The sequence below is a fragment of the Sinohyriopsis cumingii genome, chromosome 6 (assembly GCF_028554795.1).
Source record: "Sinohyriopsis cumingii isolate HCF-2022 chromosome 6, ASM2855479v2, whole genome shotgun sequence".
NCBI lineage: Eukaryota > Metazoa > Mollusca > Bivalvia > Unionida > Unionidae > Sinohyriopsis > Sinohyriopsis cumingii.
The window spans coordinates 77,716,104-77,736,306 of NC_142966.1; the positions used below are offsets into that span (position 1 = coordinate 77,716,104).

At 34.1% G+C, this 20,203-nt stretch overlaps 2 protein-coding genes across 2 annotated transcripts in view; one reads left to right on the plus strand and one right to left on the minus strand.

Moving 5' to 3' along the window:
- The window catches only part of LOC149797268 (uracil phosphoribosyltransferase homolog), a 67,267-nt gene extending 53,650 nt beyond the window's left edge, over positions 1–13,617 (minus strand). Inside the window, exon 1 of the mRNA XM_089961977.1 lies at positions 13,420–13,617. Within this exon, the coding sequence (XP_089818103.1) occupies positions 13,420–13,583 (164 nt within the window). The 5' untranslated portion in view covers positions 13,584–13,617. The remainder of the gene's footprint in view (positions 1–13,419) is intronic.
- Positions 13,618–13,829: 212 nt separating this feature from the next.
- Positions 13,830–20,203, plus strand: part of LOC149797269 (iron-sulfur clusters transporter ABCB7, mitochondrial-like) — a 63,777-nt gene continuing 57,403 nt past the window's right edge. The window contains exons 1-3 of the mRNA XM_089961978.1: positions 13,830–13,985; positions 15,504–15,569; positions 16,249–16,446. Coding sequence (XP_089818104.1) covers positions 13,833–13,985; positions 15,504–15,569; positions 16,249–16,446 — 417 coding nt within the window. The 5' untranslated portion in view covers positions 13,830–13,832. The remainder of the gene's footprint in view (positions 13,986–15,503; positions 15,570–16,248; positions 16,447–20,203) is intronic.

The following is a 20,203-nucleotide window of genomic DNA, read 5'->3' on the forward strand; positions in this document are numbered from 1 at the left end:
CTAGATGAACAAAAGTTATTATATATCACTGCCTTCATCGAGAATGTTTAAATAAGACATGCATTAAAGATTATTGACAAGTTTGTGAACAGCGGCAACATTTCTCTGAAGTCAGATAGTACTCAATATATAAAACAGAAAGCAAGATTCATTCAGCAGTCGGAATAGGGTTCAAGTGTGATTCATTTTTTAAGGCAATTTGGGAAGCAAAGCCGTGCAAAGTAAATTTTAAAAGTCTTGTTTGATGTACCTCTACTTTGTGATGTGAAGCACACAAGCAACAAAAAAGGTGGGGGCATTTAATTCTTTGTAGATACGTCAAACGACATATAGACAAACTTCATTCCTGTGTACCATGACTGTCAAAATAAATAGGAACACCACCTGTAACATATTCAACATGCTGAACTGAACAGTCAGATTAGTTCCCTTTATTCATTATCTTGTTAAAATACCAATTATTAATTGACCTATGCAATGAAATTGACTGAAAGGCAATAATAAGCACATGCTTGTGTTTGCAGTTGATTTGTCATGCTGAAGGGTTAGCACCCATACTGGACAGATGTGTTTTTTACCGCTGTGTTACCTGTAAAGCCCCCCCACCCTCAATTACAGAACAAACTACGCACACACACACCAAAATGATGTATATTCAGTTTTCAATAAAGGCAAGCATACGTCAGTATTGGACAGCATGAGATACAGTTCTGACAAGTCTAACGTTATTGTCATCTAGAACAACTCAGTTCTGACCAGGATTCACTGAGAGAATCAGGTAGAAGTTTGAACACCAGGTCCATCTAGTCTTTAGTGAGTGAAAAATAATGACATTTGCATTACCTTAAAAAAACCCTGTATATTTGAAGTGTAGCAATTGCAACTTTGTGAAAAATACTATTAAAAAGGGGGGCTTTTTTGGCATATGTATTCCAGACTTGTGGAATTTGCATTAGGCATGGGTTTTTTCCTAGTCACCAGCCCTGGGCCAGTGTCTAATGGTTTTTTCTTAGCACTGCAAGGTGCATTCCATCACCAAGTTTAACGATTTGGTGGATGACAGTATGCAGAATATGTGCAAAACAAGTCAAATGCTAAAGCTCCTATTCATGAATCTACAACCAGTATTTACAAAATAAACCATTCCCAAAACATTCCAAAACCGTTGCCTAAAACCTAGGAAAATATTTTGGTTGAGATACAGTAAGGCTGTACATTTTTATGCCTTTATCCATTTGGATGCAGACACCATAGGTTGTGCAACAGTTCTCCTTTACTGTGATGTGAGCTAAAATGAGGGAAATATTAAAAATATACATGTAGATGGGATTTAGTGATGAAATACAGGCACATCTTGAAAATATATTAATGCAATGTCTTGTCATGATTTTTGCAAAATGAGCTCAAATCCTCCAATAGCATATCCTAGATTAGACCCTTTATAACAACAAAGTTTCACTTGTCTGACCGTCATCATTGTCATCCATGTTGATTTTTGTTGACCCTGCTGTAGACACTGCTCGTGACGAAATTTCAAATCTGCTCACTGTTCTGTAGTAGTCAGGATTGGAAAATCGTACATCCAACAGCCGGATACTGCTCATAAGTTAAATTTGAAATTACTAGTTAGAAGTAATATGAAACAAAAATCAAAATATCATGCAAATTCTGGGCATGAATAGAATTTTGGAATATCTGGGTCTTTCAAAGCTGTATCAGTACAGTTTACTGTGAGAATGTATTACAGTTCATACAATATGTCTGGCATCTGAACAACAATGTCTGTAGTGAATAACATTGATGAACATCTGTGCTCAGGGCCATGAGAGACCGGACTCAAATTTAAAGTTCAAACGTGAACTTTTTAAAACATGTATTCAAGTCATGTCATTCTTACATGTGGAAATTAGACTCAAATGTAACTGACAGGGAATGCACAACATTAACAAAGCCTGAAAGATGACAACCGTTTATGAAACGTTCTCACTATGGTTACTCATTCCAAGTACAAGACTTCTATCTTAAGATTTGCATTCAACAGAAATCAATGACAACTATAATGACAGTAAGATATTAAGTTACATGCAATTTTATTGATAGATATTACATGCATAGCTGCCAACCTTCTAGGCTCACAATTAGTGAAAACAGGGATAAAAAGTCATGAATTTGGACAAGAATTAGTGAAAAATACCATGACAATAACTCCATCCACTCTGACCGTCAATACTACACTATATCAAGATCGCAATATAAAACTAAAACACTATATATATGCAGAAATATTTATTTATCAAGATATGATACTGTGGCAGACTTGAACTTCCTCAACTGCTTGATCGTAAATTTGTTTTCTAAACAGTTCAGACTTCTTGCAGCTGGTTGATCTTGATGACTAAAATTGCCAACAAATTTTCTGCAGCCAAGGAGACCCTAAAGTCTGTCTTATTTTTCCTTACTAGAGAACATACTCTTTTGCTGTAACTGTTGCTGTGAGGAATGCACAGGAGCTGCACCACTTTTGGTTCTTCCATAGGAAAATCTGGAAGCGATTTTTTAGTCCGGGAACATTTGTCAGAAAAAATGTCTGCATGGTCTCCAGCTGATAAAGGTAGATTGTGTTCGACAAGAAAACTCACAAATAAAGCCTCAGCGTTGGTAGCTTGCAGGTCTTCCGCTGATGGCTTAAAATATTCCAGAGCTGAAATCTGCGAAGTCTTAATTTTCCCAACTTCTATGTGTTTTTTGCAACCAATGTGATTCCTCACATCGTCTCTGCGATGGCACACTGGGTGCAAAAAGCATGATGAACATCAATGTTTAATGGCCAATTTTTGATATATTCCAAATTAAACTTCACTTTTTGAGCAACACATTTCTTTTTCCTTGTTGGTGAAGACATTTTCAAGATCTTACATGCGATGCTGAACGGTAACTCAAATCAGTGTTGGTGACACATGTACAGAGCAAAATTCCAGTTAGGCCCCAGTTTCTTTCAAAGCATTTGTAAAACTACTCTTATACATATAGATTAAAATAGGCTAAAATGCTTGCTACCGGGCCAAACTGTACTAATTGGCTGTAGATCTACTAATATCGTGACCAGCAGAACCGGACCATTTCGGCAACTGTGAATATCATGACTAGCACTTAAAGAGAAATCGGTTATTTTATGAAAGATTTAAAATAATTGAGAATTGGAGAATTCATGAACTTTTGACTTGCCGCATGAATCCATGAATCACTGAAAAAGTCGTGAAATTCATGCCAAATTCGTGAGGGTTGGCAGCTATGTACATGTATTAATCCTCCTCTATTTGTACCTTCAATACTCGCTTTTAAATGGAGTCCAAATGCAAACAACTTAAACACTGATCCATCATCACATAATATGCAGGCATATCAGGGGCTGTGTTGTTTGCTGTAATGGTTACCCGTAACAAATAGCATGGACCCAGATATGTTGCCACATTATGATCTTGACAATCATGTTATACATTATTAATGGTAGCTAGAAAAAAGAACAATGTAGAACACTGTTGTGCTGAAAGATTACATGCATACTGCTAAGATCTGCATGGAAATTCCATATTTAACTTATACTGTTATTTAATAACATCATTTTATACATCTAATTATTTCATATAACAATATGTAATAAAAATACAGATAAAAATCAATACAAAAAGACCATGGAAATGCAGTTATCTTAATGTCTTTGCATGGTGGATGCCAGTGATTTCTCAGCATGATACTGTTGTTACTTTGCATCACTGCCATTATTAAATAATGAATACAAAACACGCTTCATTTTGGTGTGTTGTGTTTGTGTCATTAGGAACTTGAACGTAGCTTTAAAAATAATTCAGTCATAGTGCTATGATATCTGCAGTGTGCCAATTTAGAGGCATTATGCCACAGACACATATCATGATGTCACCCAGTCACATTATCCCGTCACCAGGCCGACCAGTCCTAACACTAACCTCTTAATGCTAAGTGAGGAAGTTGTTAGTGCCATTTTTTAAGTCTTTGGTATGACTCGGTCAGGGTTTGAATCTGCGACCTTCTCCATCAGAGGCAGATGCTCTAACCACTAGGCCACCAGAGTGGTTTCTCTGTTCTATAAAAGGTAGTGTTAAAAACAAAGAGTCCCCGAAGGACCAAAAAGAATTTCATGGAACCCACTATAAACCCATTGCTTCAGTCATTTTATTCATTTAAACTGAAACCACTTCAGACATTCCTGAGAAACTCGGACATAACAAATATGCAAACAAACATATTTTCTTATATTTGAATTAACACATTCACAAGATACCCAAAGGTGTATTGCAAAATTTCTTGTCATTGCCTTTGACTTGAACCTGCTATCATGGACAGAAGATCGCTGCATTTATTTAAAACACTGCACTGTTGTAACGAGTAATCAAGTACCCAAATACGAGATGAACACATCTTAGACTTCGCAGAGTCCAAATTTTGGATGTGATCACGTGATAAAATGGAGACAACTTCTAGAGACAAATTAGAATTTTGTGATTTTCTTACAAGTTAAGGTCATGGCAACCACTTCAGGGGACACATATTTCATACAAGTGAGAAATGTAGTCAATACTTTACGAGAGGGCACTTCTACATGACCTACTTTTAATCAAGTGGTTCACAAGCTATACAAGGGGGTTAGGCTTAAAAGAAGCTGTAATAATGTTTAGTTCAAATATTCAACATGTCATGCCTACAGTGCAGTAACACTGCATTTCTACCAATGAATATTACTGCCAATCCATTTTCCTACATTAAAACAACCCATAACCATGGCTACATTAAAACAACCCATAAATTAACCATGGCTTCAATGGCTAATACGCTGTACTGAATGGAATGCTACTATCTACATCCTAACTGGTCAAGCAATAATGATGGAGAATCAGAATCTTATAATTGTCATTTTTCCAACTGAAATATAGCTTTAGTGCATCAAAGCTAAATATAAGAGAAAAGTTTGCATCTCCAACAGATGGAAAATATATATAGTGAAGGTACGTGTGTAGACATGTTCTCAGAGCAGGCTAGAGATACTGCACGAATCGTGAGAACAAGTGGAATATGCAGATTCAAGTTCTCAGTTTGTATCTACTGTCAAAATATTCTCACATTTTAGGTTTGATTAAATCTGTAAAGTTTTGGGAGGCAATTTTTTTTCTTTATATTTTTAGAATGTTTAATCATCATAAAAAGACAGCAGAGTGCTGACATGCTATTAAGCTCTTTATATACAGTACAGTCGTCATGTGTTCAATGTTGATACCCTGCTATGGACATGACATGAAATTTGTTTGGGGGGGGGGGGGGGGGTAAAACTAATTTTAATTATGCAATACTTACCTGCTGCTATTGCACAGCTACCTATTTTCATTCCGAAAACTGTTATTCTGGCTTTTCTCTACTATGGGAGTTAGTTTTCAGCATGAAAATAGGTAGCTGCGCAATAGCGACAGGATAAGTAACTGCTACTATTAAAATAAAATCCACATTCATCCCCAATAATTCATCATAGATTCTTGTTCTTTTGGCAGCAAAGATGGACTGCATTTAAAATCCAATTATTTTTAAGAAATACTGTAAATTGTGGTTGGTTTTCAATTTAAATTACTGGAATAAAAGAATTCATTCAAACATTCCTTGCTTGTTATTGTTTTTATTTTAAATTTTCTTGAGCAGCATCAGCATGCAAGAATTAAATTATTTCATTGAATTTGTGTTAAAAGTCTTCTTTCTCCTTTTTCTCTCTCTCATTCTTTCACTTTCATCACTGATCAAAATGAACCAATGACAATGTCTAAAATTTGTGTGGCCAAAATAAAATTTGGCAATTACTTGATAGGTTTTGTTTTGAAAGAGACATTATATACGTAGGAAAACTAAAGTTTATAAAACATGTAGTTCAAGAAAATGCTGGACATAAGTTACGCCAAACCAGAAAATTACTGCAATATAGGAAAGACAAAAAGTTCATAATGTCATACTTTGATACAGTTTCATAATTTTTTGAAACAATAACTTGTTAAAGAAAGGTTCCATGGAATACATCTTATCTTTTTGACAACATTTGATGAATAAATGCTGTCATCATTCCGAAACTTTGAACTACTGAAATGAGAGACAGTACAAGACGTAACAAGAATGAACACTATCTACATAACTGGGCTATACTACTAAATGAATAAATGTGTGCCATCCAGTTTCAAAACATTCCAGTTTATTGTTAATTTTGGCTAATTCCATCTCAAAATGTAGTCTCATTTTAATATGTACTTAAAGAAAGGTAGAGATGGAGATTTTCTTTCTTTCATGGTGCATATAATAACCATCATTTATATATCAGCAAGATAAAATTAATTACACTGCCTACTTCCAACATACCTACATTATTCATGTAAGTGAAAAGGTATGCACGAAATGACTGTTATTTCTAATCCACTGGTGTAAATCATTCCAAAACAATTTTAAGATGAATTAATGTTTCATGTGAATCCGTAAAAAAGAACACTATTATTATTTACTATTCAAATTGTTTCCAAAAAGTATTTGTTGCAAAAACTCTATGCAGTAATTAATAGTGAAACCAAATTAGATTAGAATCTTTTGTAATTTTGTATGCAAAAGGCGAAATGACTTGTCCAATTCAAATGGTTTGGCAGATTAAGGTGCATTTTCCATTTAATTCGTGGTTTAGTTTCTAATATTTTTGTGTCTTTCACCAAGATACAAAAAATATTTTTCCAACCTTTCTTAGTTTCGAGGAGAAGCAAGGTCTCTTTTGCAATCCTAGTTTTTTTCCCCAAAAACTTCTGGTTGGGATTTGACAGATAATCTATTCATAAATGATTTCGCCGAGTTCAGGACTCCTACATATTGTACAAAGTTAGTCCCAACATTATATATTTCATTTACTTTTTGCCATGAAAGGAATTATTCATAACTCTGGAAAATATAGTTTATAAATAGTATACCAATTTTCAAACCATTTTTTGCTAAAAATAAAAAATAAAGAGTCTCCAACCATATTTTCATTATATTAGGGCTTCAGTTAGAAAATCTTAAAAGTCCTTGGAATAAACCTTGTTAGAGTATATGTTATACAAAATATAATATCAACAGCTTCAATGTTCCTTTCTATATAAGTGTTACTCCTTCAAAAACTTAATTCTGTAGGGAAGATAAAGCCTAATACATGTACATGTATTGTGAAACTACCAGCTATCCAGCACAAATTATATGCTATACACAAATGGCTGTTGCTGTTTTACATGCTTCCTATCAATATTCTTGTTTTGAGAGATTCCATATATTACAGAGAGGATATTTGCTTGCAAGAGTAAATAACAATTATATTTCATTTAATGGGTGAAAATACTTAAGTGTTTTCACCCATAAGATGAAATAATTCTGTTATTCACTTGAAGCAAGCAAATTTTCTTTTAATTTTATACTTAAATGTATTGGCTGGCAAAATGCATCACGTATTGAGCTAGCACATTTCTTATACGCCATAATGTCAGTGGTTTATGGTTTACAGTTTTTGTTTTGCTGTGTTTTTTATGTATATTTGCACAAAAATATCTGAAAATAATTCTCCCTCCCAATTCAAGGTAAAACAGCACATATAAAATTTGTTTCAGAAATAGGCAGGATTTGAACTTGGTTCGTTTCCGTCCATGGCGGCAATACTTACCACTAGACTATGCCAGGACTAAAATTCACTCAAATGTTTTTTTGATATATTACAAATGTCTGTTGACAGGACTATGAAAAAATGTTTATCATAGTCTATTCTAGTGAGTTAGCAAAATTATTCCTCTTGGAAAATCCAGTTATTCATAGCTTAAAATAAAACGAATAGAGGATATTTTCTTTTTGTACATTAATGCTGGATATATTTCATCATGTGGTATCAAAACACGATATTTTAATGAGTGGCAAAGCCACAACTTAAAATATATATTTTTTGGTACCATAAGATGAAATATATCTGGTATTATTGTAGGAAAAGAAAATTTATTTTTATTATACACCAAACTTGCTCCAGAACTGAAGTTAGAGGATTTAACTCACTCTTCAGCACAATACACTAACCCCCACCCCATTTTTGTAAATTCACCTTTCATAACCAGATCATATAAATATACATGACTTAAAAAAGTGGTAAGATCGTTGTGACATAATCTATTACAGTAAATTACATTTTTGTCATTTTGTATACTATTGGACCATCTCTGAAAACAACACAAGTCTAACGCAGCAATGTATCCACAGCGGATTTGTTGCTGTTGTCAAGGAAGTAAAGGAAAATAACTTATGGCATCTGGTCAAATTTCTTAATAAAAAATACATTTTCATGTCTGTAATGTAGGGCAGTTTCTATGTATTTGTTCTAGCTCACAAAGTACACATTTTTGCTGCAAGTACAACTTTTGTGGGAATTTACAATGAACCACTGTATGGCATTATGGGACACCTTATATTTTCACATGTGAAAACATAAGAATATATTTTTCACAAGTGAAAATATCAGATAGAAAAAGAAGAAAAAATTATTTCACCAGTAAGTCTCTATATTTCGCACTTAAGTATGTAATAAAACCCAAAACATGACAAAAGCTGGCTTTCTCCACATTGCCTTGGATTAATAGGACTGCTTTGGTAATCCAAGAGACCAGGCAAGGGTAATATTTTCCTGTGACAATAATAAGAAAAACTGACAGATCAGCAGACAAAGAAATCAAGTTCCGCTCTCCTATTTTCGTAATTTGCCACAGTCTCTCTAAACTCCATATAAAACACACAAAAAATATATAAAAAATGGAAAGACTAAGCAGAGGACATTAAATTCTAGTTTAATGACTTCTTTTAAATATACTGCAAAGATTCATATCCTTAAAAAAACAAATTTAATTCAGTGTAAAATTAACCAACCATGCAATAAGATCATAGGGCACTTTATTCATATAAAGAGAATTATTATACAATCATATCTACTTATATCAATATCAGTTTTGTCAACAAGCTGCCTATGTCAACAAAAATGCAAAGTCCCAGTCCTAATAGTCCTACTATCTATTGTTACTACCAAATCATGCAAAGTCCCAGTCCTATTGTCTACTGTTACTACCAAATCATGCAGGAAAGTAACTTTACGCTTACAATGGCCACCAACGACTGCACAAAACGCAAATTAAATTTACAGTCTCTAGAAATAAAATATCGGGCCATTAAAAAAGTTTAAGAAGGGCCAGCACGTTAAACTTGCTGACAAGTTTTCATTTCCTTTGGTAGTCTCTCTAAGATGAGTACGTTTGCTCTCTCCAGCAGAGCAAACACTAGGCCAATGTAAATATATGTATCATGTAGCAAAAAAAAACCATTAGTGAATTGTTTGTTGACAATGGGACATAGATTAAATGAGGACTACTGTTTTTTAAAAGGATGTGACTGATATGATACAAGAATTATCTAATATCTGACCTATACCTGAATTCATATACACGCACAGCACTTAACATATTCTGGATTGTATTACATAAAGGTACAGAAATGTAAATTGTCCATATACAAGTGTACTTTAAACATGTTTTTGTCTTCATTTAATCAAACATTCCATTGTTTATTTCTCTGTGCAATTCCTACTCAATGACGACAGGTCACCTCTTACAAACTTCATGCGTATGAATTTTTTTTCCAGCCCCCACCCCCGTAATGCAAATATAATTTAATTATGTTAGATTAATAAACAGATAAATTTGTCTCATATTAAATTCTTGTTATTAAAACAAAAACTTTTTTTAAAAACCAATAATACAAAGCAGCAACTTCTACCACTTCTACTATTTAAAAAAAGCAAACTGTCTACAAAACATGACCAAAACTAAACTAGTAATTTTTGTTCATATTATTATATTTTTTTATTTGCTATAGTGTGGATCATTTGAAAATATATTGTGACAAAAATTATAAGTGACAAAGATATAGGTTTATAATGAAAGTATCAGCCTGTGTGTTAAAAATTCTGAAAAATGTTTGAGATTAAAAATTTCCAATTATTGCAATGAGTTCCCCAGAATTTTATTGCAGAATAATCCCTGCTTACTTTCTGATTTTTACCCCTGAGCATCAGAAATCAGTATTTGGTACACAATGAATGATTTTAATTTCCAATTAATGTGACCACCATTCTGCTGGGTATTCCAAGGCGACCTCTGACAGTAGGTGCTCTAAACAGAATGTCACATTACCTTGGCAGCAGTATGGTATAAAAATAAAAATTCATGAAATATTTCATAAAAGCAAGACATTTAATAACAAAATTCAAGCGTTAAATTCATAAACTTAATTAATGCCCAAGTCATAGCTAAACCATTATATAATTATGATTTATAACATTCATATGTTATATTACAAGGTATGTTTATAGTTAACTTTACTGTATACCCCAATGTCTTGAAAACACCTTTATTGTTTTTAGTTTTAAAGGATGACGGGGTTTATGAATTTACCTTTAAACTGATCTAAGAACCCATGCTGAAATAAAACTCGCAGTTTGGACAATATATCCTTAATGGGCCCTCCACATTTCAATAACAGTGTAAGTCATATCACCAATTGTTTAAACTGTGAAGCAGACTATTTGTACAAGTAGATATGGCCATCAATTTACTCCAATAATTATACAAATCATAAAATGGTCCAAAACAGCATTCATTTTTGGAAGTAATTTTATCCTATGAATAAAACAAAAATTAATATTTATTTATTTTGTTTACAAGACAAAATAATGACTCTGTTAGAAGATAACAAAATATTAAATAACCTTCTACCTAATCAATTACTCTTTGAAAAACAAATATATTGTAACAAAATTCCAAAGTGACGACTACCAACAAAACTGGGGCCCCGAGTGGCCGAGTGGTCTAAAGAGCTCTCCGTTACGGATCACTGCCATCTCACCTCTGTCTGCGTGGGTTCGAGTCCAAGGCTCGGCTAGCGTGGGTACGTGGGAAAGCCTGCCAGTAGCTTCTCGTGAGTCGGTGGTTCTTCCCTGGGTTTTTCAGGGTTCTTCCTCCACCATTAATATTGGCCGCCATGTATAGCCTATCGTGTGCTGAAAAATGGCGTTAAACCCTACAACAACAACAACAACAACCAACAAAACTGGCTAAATTCTTCCATTGAATGAGAAGACTTTTATTAAGCACATCATAAACAACTTCACCATACTCCATGGCTTCAGCGGTGATGCCACAAAAGTCACCGCAAAAAAAATTACAAAATTATACTCAAGTCCTCTAACATATGTTAGTAGCACTCAGGAAACAAACAAAAACACCTTGACTTATGGGTTCATCAATCCGCAGAATGAAAGGATGTTTGTACTAAAATTAACAAGTACTGGTTTTGAGAAGTCCACAAATTTCAAATGTACGCTGAACCTTTAATCCAACATATTGTGCATTACCCAGCAAACCAAAAATATTTACCTATGGTGCCTTCAGTCCATTAAAAGCAAAACACCATGTGTAGTTAAGAAATCATATGAATCTTTTGCATCAATAACAAAATATCTACTACTTGATTAATATTTTTTCTTTTCTTTTTACGTCAGTGATATAACTTATGATATATTATTAAATGTACTGATGTATGATCGAACAGTAACCCCCAAACAAAAAATGACAGCCAATGTGGACCAAAATTAAGATCCTACTTATCCTTCATAAATAGAAAAGCAATAATAGTTAAAACTTTATTTCAATCAGTAATATTTAATTGATAATAATAATATTAATAATAGATTCATACATATAGAATTTATATACAGATTTCTTTGCCCACATTGCACTTAAAATTCATACAAGGTTATACAATCCTTTTTTAAAAAATGTCTGCTGTTGTTATCATGTATTTAACTTAACTGACATTAGTGTACCAGTACTCAATTTAATCATTGCATCCTTTATTTTTGTGCAAATATTCAGCCAGTGCAAGCGTGGACATTCCATCTTATTGGTAAGTTGAAATTTATATATTATAATATGTGCATGCTACCATACTTATGTTAGGCAAATATTGCAACCCAATTAAAATCAGATCTCCACTGTCCTACATGAAGATCTGACAATGACCACTTAGAGGTCATGTTCTGGTGACCTTTGAATTAGCCAATGGAAATGCAGCTTTCAAAAATCTGAAAGTGAATGAAATTGCTTGGCACAGTGATGGTCTTCAACTATAATGCTCAGTTTCCCAAACTAGAAGATGATAAGATTTTATCTGATTGGCTGTCAAAATGAGTGATTATGGTAATAACAGGTCAGCAGAACATTAGCCCTAAGTAATCACTGTCAGATCTTCACTTAGGACAGTGAAGACCTGATTTTAATTAGATTGGTAAATACCACAATAATACAGAGTTGTTCCCCCATGGTATGGTAATCTGGGCTGACCGACATAAGAAGTTTTATTTCAGTTACTTGAAACACCAAAATACACCCTGTAATTATGATTTGTAATTGATTTAATAATAGTCATAAGCAAAGCAAACTTTGACTGTCTAAATAACCTTTAATCAGAATTTACCTTTTACCAATTTTGGGTGCAATCCATGTTATGACATCACTTGGTCATACTTGATTATACTTAAGATTGGACAGGTATGATAAATCGCTATCTGTCAGAACTTAAAATATAAGAGCATGATTATGACTGAAGAATCTAGAATGTATATTTACATATTTTTGTGGAAATGTCATATACTTTTGTGTTTTAAGTAAATGAAAACATAACAGACATACAAAATGAGGTAATCAAGTATGACCGCATGACTTCATTACACGAATGGAGCAATAAATATAAAAATGTAAATAATTCTTATAAAAACATCACTAAAATAACATTTTAATTTGCTTTTATAATAAGTATTAAAACACATAAAAAATCATAATACATTTATCTTCACGAGTATTAGGTTACACAACAAGTGTATTTTGGCATTTCTAGTAACCCGTTCTATTTACATTTTTTCGTAGGAATAGAGAGAAGAAAAGTCAGAAAAACTTCACAATTTGTAACAATGCGGCAATAACGGAACGGTTTTATTATGTACGGACAACAATATGAAATACCGCGTTAAAGGCCAATGAGATTTGATCACGGACTTAAATTTATACATCAGAAGCAACTGTACTATATTTTCACCCTGAGTAGAATTATTCTTCAAATTTTTAACATTCAGGGCTATGTGAACTACCTGACTCTATGTTTACATGCAGATTATTCAGATGTGACATCAATGAACAAAAATGTTTAAATTGCAGCGACAATAGGGTACTGTAATATGCACGTGCAATCCACGAGTATTACCTGTCTCGTAAGACTGTTTGGAGTTCCCGAACATTATCAGTGACTTTCAGTCGTTTAAGCTTTGATCCAAAGTCATAATCATCGTATGTTTCAATTGTCACAGAATTCTGAATCAGATCAGGCTCCATATTTTCACCCTCACACTGTTTTTGTGAACAAAGCATGTATGAATGAACCCAACAGCATCTATGCTAGATTAACAACGCCGTCCGGTAAATGTATACAAAATAAACCCTCTGTATATATGATGATATTTTGTTTTCTTTTATGTATGAAAAAAAGAACAGTTGCATTCAGAAATATTTAAAATCAGCTCTTTATTTTATTTCACGAAACATATAAATAAGATAATGAACAAATTTTGTCAGCGTAGTAATATGTAATTTACAGGGGAAATCACCCTTGCTGAAAATATGGCTATGTTGATACACAGTTGTAAGGTGCTGCCGACAAAACAGAGGCTGCTGGCGACAATAACTTGTAGATCTCTTCATCGTCTATCGGGAAAACTTCAGACACCAAGGAATTTGCTATCACAATGCAAATTAGGAATTTCTTTGAAAATAGTGAGCTGATAGTGAAAAGTTTAACCCCGTAAAGAACTATATAAATGTCAAATCACCCAATGATAACAAATGTCAAGATTTAAAATGAATAAAAGTTGAGCCAAGAGATTCAGAAAGTTTCAAATCTCACATAGAGTATCAGTTTGATCACACATTATGAGCTTTGAGGGCTCTCAACAGAGTTTCAGGATGAGGAATATTTCATCAGTTGATATTTTTTGTTAACTTTCAGTTGAATGTTTCTACTTAAATCAGTGAAGCTATTTTGAAACTTGTGATAATTAGGCTGACAAGTGATATATGGAAAAATGGACTGATAGTAATCTTACTGGTGGTTGTTTCTTTTTTTTTAAAGGTGGGGATTATGTTGTCCTGCCTGTCTGCACCTCCATCTGTCCATTGAGTAATGCAGTGCTTCTCCTTCTCATCTGAAAATACATAAAACTTTGTGTATGATTGGGGATGGTCTGTTGATTCAAATGATATACTTTTACAATTTTGATATAATAGAAGGGAATGAAGTCAGGATTGGTGATGTTTTTTTTCTAAAAATCGCAAATAATTTCTTAAATAGCTTAAATGAATATTTGAATAAGGCATGTGTCATCATAAAGCCCAGAACTATAATGTAATTTTTTTAATTCAACCCTCAGGTTATGCTCCAGGAATAGGGGAATAATTCCCCAGGCTGTTCTTGAAAATGTTGAGATGTATACCTTATAATCAAATATAGGGTTGAAGAACATCATGAGAAGAAATCTGGTGTATGTGTTTGTAGGAAAAGAGATGAAACTAGGCATAAAGCCCAAACAGACCATTGATCATGCCTTTTGGGTTCTGTACATTGTTGGATCTCCACCCTATCACCATGTATACCGCTAATGGAAATAAGGAGATAAATTTACATCCAGCACATGTCTTAGCCCATGCATAGTACTTGTATATATTTTTACTGGGTGGGAATCACAACAGGTTCTATGCTGTGACCTAGATACAAGTTCCTTTCCAAAGGAACATGACCCTGGCTCTTTATTGGCTATATGCCTAATTGTATCGCCTCATGTCCTTCAGTTCTATGTTTGGGGTAGGAGATAATTTCACATGGGTATCCAACATAGACCCTGGATCATGCCCCAGAAAAGAGGACTTGCCTCAGTTTAATAAGTTAAAAAAACTACCTCATAACCATTTATACACTATTTGGATCATTAGAGCAAGGTGGTCCAACATCCTCAACACTGTGTTCCACGTGGACCATGAGTGTAAAGTTCACAGGCCGTACATATATGATTGTATAAAAAAAAATTACCCATGGGCCTGTAGTTGGACCATTCTGATTTAGAGACAAATGCAGTGTTGTAACAATCCCCCAACAGGTTGTACCTCTAGTAACATAATGTAGCGGTGTGCAATGCATGCCATGGACATGCATCTAATTTTGGTTGATAATTTGACTGATGTCAATGTATGATTGTCACAATATTGAACTAAAAAGACATACTTCTTGATACTTTTTAGACGAGACAACACCAGGCACTGTACAGGAAGAATGCATCTTTTCCAGCATCAAAATTACTTAGAAAGGTAAGTGTTGGTACAGAACAGTAAGTATTAAAAGATGAGTACATTTTTGTAACATCAAATTTTAAATTGTTTATATGTATGGTATGTATCATTTTACCACTTGAAATATCCAGTTTAAGAATGATATTATTAAAAAATTTGTTAGTAGAAGCATACACGGAACAAAAAGTATAAAATTATTAAAATTACTGTAATATATTTGTCAGTAATAATGGGAATGCAAACACTTTATTCCTTCCATCCAATCTGAGAAATTGAACAGATTCAGTTTTTTTGTTTAAAACACATATTTGAAAATTGTATGAATTTACTAAAGGTGTAAAGCATCTGTAAATGGATAAGTATGTGTTTTGCAATCCTTTGTTTATGCAGAATCTTGAAGATATGTCAGTGAACAGTGTTTTTTTAATAATTTTGTTTAAGTCTTTACATCTGATTCATTACTATGCATCATTTATCTTGTCTTAATTCAAGAGGTTAGTGTTAGGATAATGTGACTGGGTGGGGTATCATGCTACATGTCTGCGGCATGATGCCCCAGTACTAGACATCACTTGAAACTGCCACACTGCAGACATTGTAGCAATATGACTGGAAAATTGTTGAAGTTATGTTAAAAGTCTAAATCACACACACACACACACACACACACACTCTCATGTCTTTATTATATTTCTAGCTTTTTCCCAAGAAAACAGGCTGTCAGACTTGTTTTCACCCAGGTGCATCCACTCTAGCACCGAATGAATTCCAGGGTGCGGACAAAGTGCGTGGATGGGACATCATCAAGGCAATGCTATCATATGTGTGGCCCAAAGATAAACCTGGAATCAAAGCTAGAGTCATCTTTGCCATTTCACTTCTTATCGGCTCCAAGGTTAGATCTTAGCCATGTTATATTTTCTTGCATGCATTGGATAAATATAAGTATGACAGTATCATATTCGTGCACTGCAGCATTCTCAGCAACAAGATTTGTGTTGAAAAGTTATTATGCCATACATTATAGTGTGGTTTGGAGGAGAATCATTATGTTCTACTGAAATCATGGTGCGATCAGGCCATCTTTCTACAGATAAAAATAAACCAACTTTGTTCTTCTAAAAGGGCCTTGGGTGGCTGTATGGTCTAAGATGCTTGCCTATACAGATCAGTGATATCTCACCACTCTTCATGTGGTTTTGAGTCTCTATGTAAAAAAGAACCAACAAGCCAACTCACTTTTTCTAATGAGACATCATAGGATATGATTGAGGTGGGGTGAGGAGTTAGTCTGTAAATATGCACAAGGGTTTTAGAATTTTGTTGCATCCACAGAATGTGGGGTGACCAAGGAGACATAATCGGATTTGATTGGTATTTGTTGAAGTAATTAGTCTGTAAATATGCATAAGGGTTGTAGCAATTTGTTCCATCCACATAATGTGGGGATTAAGGACTGGGACTGGTTCTTTCTAACAAGATAAGACTTCCCGAGTTTATATTATTACTTAGTCTTACTGTCTTACAGATATGAAGACTGAGTATTTTTGATCATTCACCAAAATGTCCAAACATATCTTATGGAATTTTGAATGAGACCCATGCATCATAACTTGGACATTGGATCCATGTGTATAACCATGTACTAGTATACATGCATTAGACATGAAAAGGCAGATTTGGACATGAATTCCTCATCAACCCACTGGCACTTAATTGGAAATAATCAGATTCTTGACCCTGTATTGATGTACAGGGCATAAAAAGAGTTCAAATAAGCAATCTAAGTTGCCTCCTTACACCCCACCCCTCAGTGACTTGGCTCAGGGTTCACAGATGAGGTGGGACAAACAGAATGTTCTTTATTATGAATTAGTGTGGGATATGAAAACACAGAATCTCCCCTTGAAATGTATTCTTGAAGGAATATCAAATTTTAGCAGTTGTTTGTTATCACCTCTTCACTTCTACTTGGAGGAGAGTCTTGAAACTTGGCACACAGTTTCATCCCCATGATCTATTTGGTCTTCATTGAAAATACAGCCCCACAGGCATCCAATATATTTGTCATGGTAACCATCATTAAAGTCTGTAACTTTTCATAAAGGAATGGTCATATCTGCATGTTTTTCTAATTGAAATATTTTTGTATGTAAATGGTCATAAATGGTGCTGATATGACAGACAACATTGCTACCATAGTGGCCATCGTGAACATCTTTTTCTTGCTAACTCATCTAGAATGGATAGCCCTGTTGACATGTGGTTTTCATTTAAAGCCTAGTTATGATTTGTAAATGGATCCTAAAAGAAAATGGTGCTGGTATATTGGCTACTATGGTGTCCATCTTCAAAATCTTGTTTTTGTTGCTCCTTCTAAACATGGTCCTGTTGATTCTAAGTGAGTAGTATTATAATGATTGGGATGATACTAAGGGAGTGCAGTGTTACAATGATGGTCATGATAGTTCGGGACTAGTCTAATAATGATGGGGATGATAGTACAGGAGTGCAGTGTTATAATGATGGGCATGATGCTAAGGAGCAGTGTTATAATGATGGCCATGATAGTAAGAGAGTAGTGCTATAATGATGGGCATGATTGTAAGGAAGTAGTGTTATAATGATGGGCATGATTGTAACGGAATGGAGTGTTATAATCATTGTCATGATATTAAGTGGAGTGCAATGTTATAATGATGGCCATATAGTAAGGGAGTAGTGTTATAATGATGGGCATGATAGTAAGGGAATAGTGTTATAATGATGGCCATGATTATAAGGGAACTGTTATTATGATGGCCATGATTATAAGGGAATTAAGTGTTATAATGATGGGCATGATAGTAAGGGAGTAGTGTTATAATGATGGGCATGATAGTAAGGGAATAGTGTTATAATGATAGCCATGATTATAAGGGAATTAAGTGTTATAATGATGGCCATGATAGTAAGGGAGTAGTGTTATATGGATGGCCATGATTATAAGGGAATAGTGTTATAATGATGGGCATGATAGTAAGGGAGTATTGTTATAATGATGGCCATGATAGTAAGGGAATAGTGTTATAATGATGGCCATGATTATAAGGGAACTGTTATTATGATGGCCATGATTATAAGGGAATTAAGTGTTATAATGATGAGCATGATAGTAAGGGAGTAGTGTTATAATGATGGGCATGATAGTAAGGGAATAGTGTTATAATGATGGCCATGATTATAAGGGAATTAAGTGTTATAATGATGGCCATGATAGTAAGGGAGTAGTGTTATATGGATGGCCTTAATAGTAAGTGAGTATTGTTATAATGATGGGCAGGATTGTAAGGGAATGCAGTGTTATAATCATGGGCATGATATTAAGTGGAGTGCAATGTTATAATGATGGGTATGATAGTACAGGATTAGTGTTATAATGATGGGCATGATAATAAGTTTGGAACCATAGAACTCAACCGTGTTATAGACTGAACCATGTTATAAGCAAAATGGTCAGTTAGCTGAAGAAAATGATGCTTGTACCCCAACAAATTTGCGGGGTGGAGGTGGGGGTAGGTAATAACTGCAGGTGGTAAAGTATGTACCTCATTGGCACAGTTACCATCTTAAATTGGAAATACACCTGTAGAGAAAACAGATAAGGCATATATAATGTTTTGCTTTATTTAGAGAATCATGGATTGGTACATATGTGTGTACACTGTTTATATATACATGTCTTATGTATAGCATGGATAGATTATCATCACTGTGTACTCACCCATGAATCTCATCAGATACATTGAATCCACAATACAAGTTATTCAATTGAAAAAATCATCACAGATTTAAAATATTCAGTAATTTTGTCACAGGTCATATAGGTCTGAATTCATTAGATAAACATAGCACAATCACGTAATGAATAATGAAGCACATTTACATTTCAGTACCTCCCAAGTCGGTAAAAGTTAGTTTGCGTTTTAAACCACCATTGGTAGCATTCATAAGCACAAACATTTTCCCTGCAAAAAGGAAACTTTCACAGCACAGTAAATGTGTTCCAGTCATGTCGGAAAATTCAAAAGTCCATCAGATTCCATCGCTTTTATTTAAGTTTGGTACTGACTTCTTTGAAGAAAAGTTCTTTGTTTTTATTGAAGATTATAGTCGGCTTTTCTGATGAAATGTGCATGCATTGTTGAAGTCACTGCTAAAGGCCAGCTTTAGAGAATCAAACAAATTATTGTGGCGGCAACATCATATAATTGTATTGCATGATTGAGATTGATTTTTTTTCCCATTTGCTTAGTATTTTTTCATAACAGTTGGTGCTTCAAATGTAATGTTTTCTTTGAAATTTCAGCAAACTATTTTATCTGGGTACATTTTTAAACAAAAGGAATTGGTCATCATTTGGTCGATTGTAGTTACAGTTCCTCCCTGCCTATTGAATGATCCAAGTAAGGTTGTTTTATTTTTTACATTTGTGGTTGCGGAGTGATGCTGCCTTCCACTCAGTTTAACAAAGGGTCAACGGACGACAGAGATGCAGGTGTTCTGGTCTGATGACAAGAATTAGTACAGAACATGTGGGTGTTCTGAAGGATTTAATTCTGAGTGGAAAGAAGAGGAATTTTACATACCATCCACACACAGATGTCAGTCTG